We start from the raw sequence: 12,964 nt of genomic DNA, 5'->3' as shown, positions 1-12,964 counted from the left end.
TTATCACTATGATTACTATTCTCACCATTTTTTCTTGTTGCAGAGATATTTAAGGTTTATATTTATTTTGTTTACAAGTATAAGCTCACAAGATACAACTTGTTTGTTTTCAACTTAAGTGGTTAAGGTGAAAACAAAGTGCTGATGCCACTATCAATTCACATTAGCAGACACTAATGCATTTTATTATATTTAAAGTGGTGCTTAATGAATGCCGTAGCTAGTCATAAGTAGAAGTAGCACAACTGTGTATCTATGAATCTGCGTGAGTTGAGGACTTACTGTATTGACCTGCAACCCACATTAGAAATGAGCTGCCATGACGTGTCTTGATTACCCACAGGCATATTCAAAATAGGCTTCATATGCACTGCAAAACTTGGTACCACTGAAAATGCTGTGCTTCAACTGCTTTGGATCTCTATATATAAATGAACTTTTAACTAAATAGGCAAATAAAGAAAATAACAAAGAAAATAAAAATGGAAAAAAGAAAAAAATTGATATAGGAAACATTGGCTTCAAAGCATTACCTACCACATGTTGCAGAAATATAATTTGAATATAAACAAAGAATATGCAAGTCATATGGCAAGCCAAGTAAGTGATGAATAGAGGGTAAATCACTATGTAACCACAGCAAGAAATGAAGCGGGGGTAAATGTAGAACATGATCAACAGAGCAAAACAAAAATAAAATGGACTGATCATTGTGTCCCAACTCATCGGAACACCTTTTTTAAAATTTTTTTTTTTATTAATCCCTCCCCTCTCTCTTTGCTTGTAGCTGTAGTTACGTACTGGTTTACTTTCTGTTAGCCACTTACATGGTTTGTTGTATGGCTGGCATATTCTTCATTTATAGTCAAGTTATATATATGTATGTATGTATATCCACAAATATAACAGAACTGGAAATAATACACCTTTTGTTTTGTAATCATAGCAAAATAAAAAATAAAAGCCATTATTATATGAATACTATAGTCTCTTATATGTGACCGTATTGGTGCATACTTATATAATATGTATAAATCTCACAAAAACATAAACCTTCAATTGCCACTAAAATACTGACACTAGAGGGGGAAGTGACACCATAAAATTCTGTGAACAAAATACATATAAAAAATGGTATTGGGAAATATCAGTTCCCTGTGGGTGCATATAACTGACAATTGCCATTTATTTTGTTTGGTCATTAATTTTGAAACTAATAATTTACAAATTGTATCACTGAAGAGCTCATTTATATCTATATATAGGATGCAGATATGTTCTGGGATTTCATCACACTTCGTTCAGAATCAACTCATCAGGTATCATTTTTGTTCTCAGATCGAGGTATTCCAGATGGATATAGACATATGAATGGATATGGCTCACATACCTATAAATTAGTTAATGCTAACAATGAAGCTGTGTATTGTAAATTCCATTGCAAGGTATGTATGTTTGCTTCATATAATTCTAGTTAATATTTAGTTTGGTAACTAAATTAAAAATAAAATGGAACGTAAATAACTTTTAATGATTGTTAAAATACGTACAACATAATATACAAAATGCCTATGCACACCTACAATCTGGATGATTTTTTTCAGAGGTCAGCCAATCAGACCGAAAGAAAAAACAGTGATAAGTGGGTTCTCTGTTTCTGTAATAATATGTAGCTTGGCATTACCAAAATTCATTAATTAAGCCTAAAGGTTAATTAAGCCTATATGGAACTGTAATATTTTATTTTTTAATTTTATAAATTGTGTGCATAGCGCATATTGATTATTGTTGACCTGACAGAGAACAGATGAAAACACTGATTACAAAGGTATGAGTTGATTTGCTATGTCACTTAATCAAGTACAGAGAAGGGCAACAAGAATGGTGAGGGGAACGAAGGAGTCCTCTTACCAAGAAAGGCTTAAGTTCTGGAGACTAGGCACCTGCAAGGTGATCTGATTGAGGTGTATAAGGCCTTGAATGGGTTGAGCACTGAATTCTGATGGGATTCTTCCTCTTCCTCAGATTACGAACCTGAGGGGGACATAAATTTAAATCGAGCAAAGACAGTTGTAGAATAGATGTGCAGAAATTTGCCTTTAGCCAGCAGGTAGTGGATTGCTGGAACAAATTTCCATCTGTTGTTGTGGAAGTTGATGGCTTAAATAAATTCAAGGAGGAACTGGACAAACATTTAGAGGGATGGATGTTGAAATGTTTTTTTTTTTTTAGGGGGGAGGGGCTGATGCTGCATAAGCTTGCTTTCTTGCATCACATGCCTCTGCTGCTGCTGCTACTACTACCACCACCACCACCACCACCACCATCTAAACCAAAAACCACTTGTAGACCTGTGCTGCTAGATGAATGAAATGAAAGTGGATGTAGTATGCATACATGACTTCTATGGAAGGCAAAATTTTAAAAGTAGCAATCCCCTGTGTTACACATGGTGAAATGTGTTATATTGTGCATGCATATAGTCCAATATGTGATTTGTTAAGTTCAGACATAATGAAACTGAGCAATAGTTTAGTGGGGAAAATGGATAATGAAGTAGGAAAGAAAAGAACCTGAACTCCATAAAGTTGAAGAGATAGTGGTATGTTTAGGAATAGTTTCTCCTTCATCCTCAGTAAATCTAGTAATTTCAGAGAAATAAAATGAAGGATATAGTATACTTAAAAGTGGGAGCTAAGATATAGGATAAGGTAACTCAGGATCACTTAATCATTCCTGTAGGACCTTGAGCTGCAGTTTCAAGTTTATTTTATGCAAACTTAAGTTCAGTAGGGTGCTACTGTAGATAATGAAATGAAAAAGGGAATATACAAATATTTTAAAAAAAAAAGAAGATAATAAAATATAAGACAATGAGTACATAAAACATATGACCCTGTTAATAAGGCAGCTGATAAAACATAGGACAGTGAAAGAAAATTAAGCAAATAATAAAACTTAATATAACATAAAACATAATAAAACTTAGTACAGTAAAAATTAGATAATAAAACATAAGATACAGAAGGTTAGTGCTATTACATGAAAACTATAATAATGAATGAAGCAAAGCAGTTTACAGAGATTACGGCATATACATGAAACAAACCTTTATAGAAATTAAGGATGAGAAATAAATACACTGTTTGTTAACTGATGGAGTATGAGTTTGCCAGACTGTAATACACCAAGATGAAACATGCATTTTATGTACAGTATATACATAGTTCTAAGACCTGATCTGAAAAATCTGACTCACCAGCTGAATATGACTCACTGGTTCAGGTAGAAGTTTTTTAAAATTGATAATAATATAAATTTTTTAAAATGATAATTTAGATATAAAATTGGAAAATTATTGAATACTAATTTATTATAGTCCTGATGTTGGATATACATGTTGAACTTTTATTACATATGGATGCAATCCTGAGACATTGGGAAAGAATTGTATTGGTGTGTACAGATTTTTGGAAATATTGGATGACCAGTGAGTAAGGAGGACCACACTGAAATTAAACGTATTTATTTCATTATGTACATCTATATCTTTCCAAGGTGTGGATATGCCATTTTTTTAATCCAGGTGATTAGCAGTGTGATTAGAAGTGGTAGTTTATCTGGATAAGTTCTTGTGGATATAGATTATTAAAATTTTGAATGAATATTGATCCATGAATCTCAAGAGTATTAGGTCTTCCAGAAATGTTTTTCAGCAGAATACAGGTGTAGGTTATCAATATTCTGCTGTACACACGAGGTAGGACTACCTACTGGGTATACCTTTAATTTGTAAGGAGATGTCCTTGAATAAATAATTATGGAAAATACACAGTTTAAGTAGTGTGTTCCAGTAAGCCACATCATGGTTAATGACCTGCGCATATTCCTTTGTATAGTTCATTAAGGATCAATTTTTGGTTGAGATCTGTACTAGTGACAGACTACAAAAGTAAAATGTCTGTATATGAGTAACAATATACTAATTATATTGTTGCTTTGATAAATGGCATGTCATTGAATATAATGTTGCTTTTAGGAATGTAGTCTAGGATAGATTTTAGTACTTTTTTGAATGCTATACCTGAAAGTATTGCATTACTGTTTTTACATGAGGTAATGAATGTGAAGCCAATAAGTGATTTAGGAAGTTCCGGAATGAAATAGTTTTTTTATGCAGTGCTGTTGAATTATTTTGTTATTATATTATGATGTGGGTATATATTTATATGTGGTACTAGATTTCAGTTTTCTGCAGCAGCATGATCGAGAAGCAACCAGAGACTGTAATACTCTTGATTTGGTTGTCAGCAGTGATTACGTGCTGCAGAAAGGGTGCATTAAGAATTTGCAGATAAAGGAACCACTAGGTGGCAGTGTTCACAATGTACTGATGTGGGATTTACTTAAAGATATAATTACCATCAGAGGTAAAGGGAAGGGATTTTGCTTCCTTAAAGATGACTTCAGTGGTCTCAGATTTTAAATGTACAGTGGGACTAACTGATGTTACCGAGAGCAAATTCTAAGTGGAAAGCATTCAAGGAGCTAATCGTGGAAGCTACTATACTTTTCATGCCAATTAAGAAATATTGTTTAAGGCTTAAGCCTAAATGGATGTCAGATGAACTAATGAGACTCCTGGCAGAGAATAAAAATGCATGGAAGGCATATAAATTATCAGGCGACACAGAAGCTTATGGTAGATATAAGCTAGTCTGAAATCAAGTCACGAAGGAGATTAGGCAAGCAAAGGCAGATTACAAGAAATCTTTGGCAAAGGATGCTAAGAAAAACAGCAACAACTTCTTTACTAATTATATAAACTATAGAAGAAGAGGATGAATCAGATTGGTCCACTTGATATCGGTGGTGTCACTGGTCACGATCCTGCTCAGATATCTGTAATCTGAATGAGTAGTTTTCATCTACAGTCACACATGAGGAGTTATTAAGGGAGGAAAATGCTGGAAGTTTATCAAACAGGGTGCTTAATGATTTTGTAATAACTGAGAGCAAAGTGGAGGAGAAATTGTTGAAGTTAAACATAAGAAAGGCACTTGGAATGGATGGGATGTATTCAATTATATTAAAGGAGGCAGCAAAGGAAGTAAGTAAACCCTTAGCCATAATTATGAGAGCATCCTTGGACTCGGAGGAAGTCTCCACAGACTGGAGATGTGCAAATGTATCCCCAATTCACAAAGGGGGGGGGTCTAAGGGTGATACAGGTAATTACAAACCAGTTTAACTTCCATTCAGGAGAAAACAATGGAGTCATTGGTTAAAGATGCATTGCAGGATCATCATATTTTTTTTTTTTTTTTTTTACGAGAACCCCAAACTCGAGAGGTATTATAACCTATAGTACTTAGTACCGTGCTTGGGTTGGAGGTTCAGAAGACGAAAGAAGATATTTGTTGATATTGGACTTGAACTTCTGTAGATTGTAATTTTCAGGAAATACGTATGAAGGAAGGTTGTTCCAGAAAACGGCAGTTGAATGAATAAATGAGGAAGATGAAAACTTGGTTCTGTGGGTTTGAAGTTGGACAGTAAATGGATGTTGGCTGGTGGCGGCACGTGTTCGGACTGTTTTGAAAGAGAGAGCGGGAATTATAGAAGCCAATTCAGAAGAACAGTGCCCATGAAAGTATCTGTAGAAGAGGCATGCAGCAGAAACCGTGCGTCTATGAGAAAGCGAGTGGAGAGACTCTGTTAGAGACGAATCATTAATTAACCTAACTGCCCTCTTCTGAATGGAATCAAGAAGCCTGAGAGAGGTTTTGGGGGCACCACCCCAGATGTGGGAACAATATTCCATGGCAGGGCGGATTTGCGATTTATACAGAGTGAGCAGCTGTTTGGGAGAAAAGTAACGCCGAGAGCGAAAGAGAAAACCAAGTTTTTTAGATGCAGAGGAAGCAATATTTGTAATGTGCTTGTGCCAAGAGAGATTAGAAGTCAGGGTAATCCCCAAAAGAGATATATCATTTTGCCTAGAAATCGGAGTGTCACTAAAGATAAGCATAGGAGCAGAAGAATCCTTTTTGCGAGATATAAGACAAGATTGAGTTTTAGAAGGGTTGAAATCAACTAAGTTGTCTTTGCCCCACTGGAGAATTAACTGAAGATCGGCATTTAAGGAATTGGCAGCAGATTTTCGAGAACTTGAAGCTGATTGAGCTGGACAAGGTTTCTCAAAATGGAAAGTTGAATGCAATGTGCTATCATCGGCAAAACTATGGATAGGATTTCCAGTCAATGGAAGAAGGTCATTGATATACAAGAGGAAAAGAGTGGGGGAAAGAACTGAACCTTGGGGGACACCGGCATTAGTGGAGAAGTTAGAAGACAGAGAGCCATCTACCATCACCCTCAGTGAGCGATCAGAGAGAAAACTGGATAACCAATTACTAAAAACAGTTGGTAAACCATAAGATGGAAGCTTGTTTAGAAGACCTTTATGCCAAACACGATCAAAAGCCTTTGAGATGTCAAGAGCAACTACTTGTGTTTCACCGAACCTTTCCATTGAATTAGTCCATAAATGGGTAACATAAGCCAGAATATCGCCAGTGGATCGACACTGACGGAATCCATACTGGCGATCGTTGATCAAACGGAAGGTTTCTAGGTAGTTTAAGAGTTGGCGGTTAATTGATTTCTCCATTACTTTAGAAAGAGTAGAAGTAATTGCAATGGGACGATAATTGGATGGGAGGGATTTGTCACCCTTTTTAGGAACTGGCTGGATATGAGCAAATTTCCAAGCAGAAGGAAAAACACCTTTGGAATAAGAAAGTGAAAAAAGGCGGCAAAGAATAGGAGTAAGTTCAGGAGCACAGGTTTTGAGAACAAGTGGAGAAATACCATCAGGACCTGGAGCTTTCTTAGCATCAAGATTCATCAAAATCCTTCTGATATCCTTTTGACAGAAGACCACAGGAGGCATTGAATGGAGCGTGTTAGGAATGGTGGGAGGTGTTTTACCAAGATCATTAATACATGAGCTCGAAGAAAAATGGGATGCTAGCAGGTCAGCTTTATCCTTGGCTGAAGTGACAACAGAACCATCTGGTTTGGACAGAGGTGGGAGCAGAGATGGGCAAAAGTTGCGGCCAATAGCTTTGGCAAGAGACCAGAATGCTCGGCTACCATTAGGGCAAGAAGCAAGTTTTCTACTCTTAGCCTGTTCAAATTCTAGTTTGGACTGATTAATAACTGCTTTACAATTGTTGCGAGCTTTGGTGTAGGCAGAAAATGAAACTGAAGAATTAGAAACAAGCCAATTACGATATGCAACATTCTTCTCTTGGACAGCCTTAGCACATTTGTTGGAAAACCAAGGTTTAGATAAAGGACGAGATTTTAAAGTGGAGTGTGGGATAAAGGATTCCATTCCTGCAAGAATAATTTCACTGACACGATCTGAGCAAATGTTGACATCAGAAGTTTTGAAACAGTAATCAGACCAAGGGAAAGAAGAAAAGAAGTCTCACAGGTCATCCCATTTTGCATTCTTGTAATGCCAAACAATACGAGGTTGGGAATAGCCATGAGATAAAGGTTCCATTGGAGAAGAGACAATCACCAAGTTGTGATCTGAAGTGCCTAAAGGACCTCTCACTTCAACCTTGTACTTAGAAGGGTTGTTTGTGAGAAAAAGATCAAGCGTATTGGCTGTATGATTAGGATTGTCCGGTATTCTTGTAGGTAAATGAACAATCTGTGCTAGGTCATTAGTAATTGCAAAAGCCTCAGCATCTCGACCTGCTTGGTCAGTGTGACTAGAAAACGGAAGCCAGCTGGAGTTGTGAACGTTAAAATCACCAAGGAAAATTACCTCACTGTTAGGAAAGTTGGACTGGAGAAAGTCAAGTTGCAAAGAGAGGAAGTCAAAGAGCTCCAAGTGATTAGTGGAGTTGGGAGAACGGTAGAGACAACAGATGAATTTTACACAATGAGGTAGAGAGATTTTAAGCCAGAGAAGATCAAAGAGAGGAGATTCCAAATTGCCAAGTCTCTGACAGGGAATATCAGAACGGACATATGCACAAGTACCACCTTTGAGGCGAAAGGAATCGTACAGCAAATAATTTGGACATCTGAGATGAGCAGTAGTTGAATCAACTGATAACTGAGATTCAGTCAGAAAAAGTACATGGGGTTTGGAAGACTGCAAGTGGAAATGGACATCGTTGAGATTAGAATTGAGACCACGTATATTTGTGAAATGAATTAGGAAGTCCTTGGGAGGTTTAGATCTTTTCGCAGATAAGCTTGCTCTATTATTTTGACAATTCATGGTGTATTCAATAGTAAGAAAAAGTGGGTGGGTCATGCTGTATGAAGTAATGAAATTTTTGGATATGGCGTACATGTGGTAAGAATATACCCAGATCCTTGACATAACGTGGCCTCGACAATGCTCCCCGCATACACACTACTCGGACTCCCTCCAGTCACTATCTGGCCGAGTAGAGGTAGCAAGATACCTCTGGCCGAGTAGAGGTAGCAAGATTATACACTAGCTGATCCGGAAGCTTCCTAGAGAGTTACCAATAGGTTCAGTCCGGTGTACTAACTAGCGGCCGGCCTGCGAACACCGTTTTAGAGCTGTACCCTCGAAATGTAAGGAATATTGGATCTCGCCATGACATTCATCATAACCTCAAAAATCATCAATCGTACTGCTTGATGGAAGAGATAGGGAAGGGTTGGCCGGAACTTAGCTCTAGAGACTAAACATGGGTTCCACCACTTCAAGCTTCCAATAAGCAAAGTGGTGGTATTTCACCGGTTGATGAGTCATCTACCACCTAGTACTGCCTGGTAACATAGAGGGGCGGCGTTCCTCCATGTGGTGTGGGCGCCACACCTCGACCCCTGCTTACGTTGGTTCACACCTGGGTGGTCACCCACCATGTACTTGTGCATGAAGGTTATACCCAGGATTACTAACAGTCCCACCATCGTGAAGGTGCAAGCAGAGGATTTGGCTGTCATAGACCGTCCGGACTTCGCCGAAATTAGGTCCACTTTGACTTGAGTGTCACCTGAATATCAGTTCCATCAGCGTTTTAGACTCCCAGGTAGCAAGAACAGCTTGTCTGGCATATCTGAGAGAATGTCTGTGACAACCTCAAGGACCGATCGCAGTAATAATTCAGACCTCTAGACAAGATCGCAGTAATAATTCAGACACAGCATGGGTTTAAGGCAAAGTCTTGTCTGACAAATTTGATTGAATACTATGATGTGGTTATAAAGGAACTGGATGCAAAAAATAATTTTGATATCGTATACTTGGATTACAGGAAAGCCTTTGACACTGTTGTGCATAGAAGAGTACTGTACGAATTGGAGCAGTATGGTATTAAGGGTAAGTTGCTACAATGGATAAAAGGGTGGTTGAGTGGGGAGTGGCAATCAATGGATGCTGCTCTTCGTTGACTAATGTTATTAGTAGAGTCCCTCAGGGTTCAATGTTGGGCCCACTGTTGTTTTGTGTATTTATCAATGATATTGATGAAGGTATTTCAGGCTTAATGTCAAAGTTTGCAGATGATACAAAGGTTGGCAGGGTTGTTAATGATGGTAATGGCAGTGTGCTACTGCAGCAGGAACTAGAAAATTTGGGCAGTTGGGCTGAGAAGTGGCAATTGAAGTTTAACATTGACAAATGCAAAGTACTGCATACGGGTAGAAGTAACCCCTGAGGAATGTACCACCTGTGTGGTACTACACTTAAGTGGTCGAAAATGAAAAAGACCTGGGAGTGATTGTGCAGTCAGATATGAAATTTTCTGAGCAATGCAGACAGGCTGCCAGAGTGGGCCATGAGTTATTGTCAATGATATACAGGAATTTTGCTAGTAGGGAAACGGTGATTATCCCTTTGTATAAGGCAATGGTTAGGCCTTATCCTTGAGTACTGCATACAGGTCTGGAGGCCTCATTTTAGAAAGAATGTAGAGTTGTTTTAGTGTGTACAGAGAAGCTCAACAAGATTGGTGAGGGGGAACAAAGGGATCCTCTTACCAAGAAAGGCTTAAGTTCTGCAAATTTCAACAGCCGGGGACTAGGCTCCTGCAAGGTGATCTGATTGAGGTGTATAAGGCCTTGAATGGGTTGAGCAAGCTGAATTCTGATGGGATTCTTCTACTTGCTCAGAGTACAAGTGTGAGGGGGCATAATTTCAAATTGAAGAAAGACGGTTGTAGAATAGATGTGTGGAAATTTGCCTTTATCCAGCGGGTGGTTAATTGCTGGAACAAACTTCCATCTGTCATTGTGGAAGTTGATAGTTTAAATAAATTCAAGGAGGAACTGGATAAACTTTTACAGGGAATGGATGTGTGAAATTCCCCCCCCCCCCCCACCCTTGACTGATGTTTCATAAGCTCATATTCTTGCTTTCTTGCATCACATGCCTCTATTACACACACACACACACACCTCCAGAAAACATCCAATGAATGATAAACTACATAAGGTTTATTCCACTACTTCTGAAGAATTGCTACCAGTTGACTTACTGCTGCCAATAACTTTGGTCTGGTCCTCACTCAGTGTTCTAGTTCTTTCCATAGGATTCGTATTATTTGTTTCTTTCTGTAGATAATTATATTTCTTCAACAGATGAAGGCTTGTTAGTTATGAATGGAAGTTATTTACTTAGGAATATTTTATTTATGGTATTACCATACAGTATTTGTCACATTTTGAAAAATACAAATAAATGCTGCAATGTAAAATTTTCTTTTTGTGCCAGACTCTGATAACAATTTTTTAGGGTAACATTTTATATATTTTACCTTTGCATGAGCAAAAAGTGGATTGTTTCTTTAATAGTGAATGAGGGAGATTTGCTGTGAATTTTCACATGTTGTGAAAGTTAGCAGTAAACTAGAATTTTAGTGTTACATTAAACTAAAAGTAACTTTCCAGTTTACTAGAGTTGGCATTATTTATTAAAAATTAATTTTGAAGAAACTTATGGATTTAATTTTTATTTTTAGGTAAATGATAAAATGTAAGTTGGTTTATGTGAATAATGCCCATTGATGTTTATATTATATTTAGACAGACCAAGGAATTAAAAATATTCCTGTAGACAGGGCAGCTCAGTTATCAGGAAGTGATCCTGATTATGGTATCAGAGATCTTTATAATGCTATTGCTGAGGAAAAATACCCTTCATGGACTTTTTATATACAAATAATGACTTTTGCTGAAGCTGAAAAATTTCGGTGGAACCCATTTGACTTGACTAAGGTAAGCATATGCACATTACTTTTTTCTGCTTTCGGTTTAGTTTTGTGGTAGGTCTAAACCATGTATAAAAATAAAATTCATGAATGATCTGTTGTTGGAATTTCAATATTAGCATAACAGTACTTTACTTTTATTGTAATTGCAGTGTATTCAAAGAAGGTCATTCCATGTCAAGTGGCCTAAGGATCCCTGCTCGACCAGTTTCAATTTTGTTGAAACTTGGTGTGGATGTTTAAACCGGTTTCAAATGAAGCTGTGCAAAATTTCATTTCAAAATATAGTATTCTTGAGGCACCAGCACCTTTTTTTTATGGAGGTCACTTGTGTTATGTGGAATAAATCACAAAAAATCTTCAAAGTTTTAAGTGTTACTGTTGTACTGGTGTGAGAAGTAGTGCTTTGGCAGAGAATGCAAAACTTTTGGTGTCCAGGCTCAAAAGGCTTCGTGATTTCTGAGTGATTTCCAAGCGATTTTCTTAAAGAGTGGCTGATAATTAGTGTTATTCTTCATTTTTTCTAGAGTTATTTAATTTTGCTCTTCTAAAGTAAAGAAGTTAGCGTACCTAACTGAAAGGAAAGACACCTTTTTTCTTGTACATAGGACTAACTTACTAACGCATTAACAAATAACCTTTATCACTTGTCACTGGTAGCACCACTCCTGCCTCCATGTGGCGGGGCTGGAAACCTGGGAGAAGAAAGCCACCATCCCAGGGCTAAAAGGAGCAACGATGGACAAAAATAAAGTCCTTGTGTGGATCTTTTGATCCAGATCTAGACAAACATAATCCAGATCATGAAGACATAACTATATCCCATGCTAAGAGACAAAAAAAAAAAAAAATAAGAAACTGATAATACCACTCCTCTATTTTTAGACCAACCATTGAGTAAGCTGTCCCCATTTTTGATACAGAAATGTCTCGAGAATGTGGCTGGCCCTCCAAAAATGGTTCTGTGATTAAGATTTGGAGATTTATTAGTTGAAGTGACTGAACATAGACATGCTGAGAGACTATTGAAAGTATCTACTTTTGGTGGAATTCCCATGAAGGTTAATCCACATGCCACCTTAAACTCCTCTAAAATTTGCAGATACAAAGGTTGGCAGGATTGTTAACGACAGTAAAGACAGTATGCTACTCCAACTGGATCTAGATAAGTTGGGAAAATGGGCTGAGAAGTGGCAACTGAAGTTGAACATTGACAATTGCAAAGTACTGCATATGGGTAGCGATAACCGAAGAGAAACATACCAACTGGGTGGTACTGCACTCAGGGAAGTGGAAAGTGAAAAAGACCTGGGGGTTGTGCAGTAAAATATGAAGTTTTTATATGCTTTTCTGAGATCCAGGGCTAATTGTTGCCATTTGGCCTCAGATTTGGCATATTTCACATTTGTTTTTTATTTTATTAGAATATTAATTGTTATTTAACTGTAGTGTTATCTTTCATAATTTTTAACAAGTTGCTGGTGTATGTTCAGAAATTAATTTTTCCTGTTTTGCTCTTTAATATCAGCTCATGTATTGGTCTGATGATAGGATCTGGCAAGGGTCCTGGAACATTACTTCATATCAAATTTAGTGCAATTAGGTCACAAGCACTTAAAGATATATCAGAACCTTTGCCAGATCGACTTTTGAAGAATAAAGTGCAAAACATTCTGGGAACTTCTAGTGGT

General features: G+C 37.3%; 1 protein-coding gene across 1 annotated transcript in view; it reads left to right on the top strand.

The window, feature by feature from the left end:
* LOC150076329 (catalase-like) overlaps positions 1-12,964 on the top strand; it is a 100,935-nt gene that overhangs the window by 62,533 nt on the left and 25,438 nt on the right. Inside the window, exons 5-6 of the mRNA XM_090387928.1 lie at positions 1,266-1,445; positions 11,089-11,280. Coding sequence (XP_090244054.1) covers positions 1,266-1,445; positions 11,089-11,280 — 372 coding nt within the window. The remainder of the gene's footprint in view (positions 1-1,265; positions 1,446-11,088; positions 11,281-12,964) is intronic.

This window comes from Mastigoproctus giganteus, chromosome 13, assembly GCF_048544385.1.
Source record: "Mastigoproctus giganteus isolate SK-2022 chromosome 13, ASM4854438v1, whole genome shotgun sequence".
NCBI classification, from domain to species: domain Eukaryota; kingdom Metazoa; phylum Arthropoda; class Arachnida; order Uropygi; family Thelyphonidae; genus Mastigoproctus; species Mastigoproctus giganteus.
This window is presented reverse-complemented; position numbering and strand designations above follow the sequence as displayed.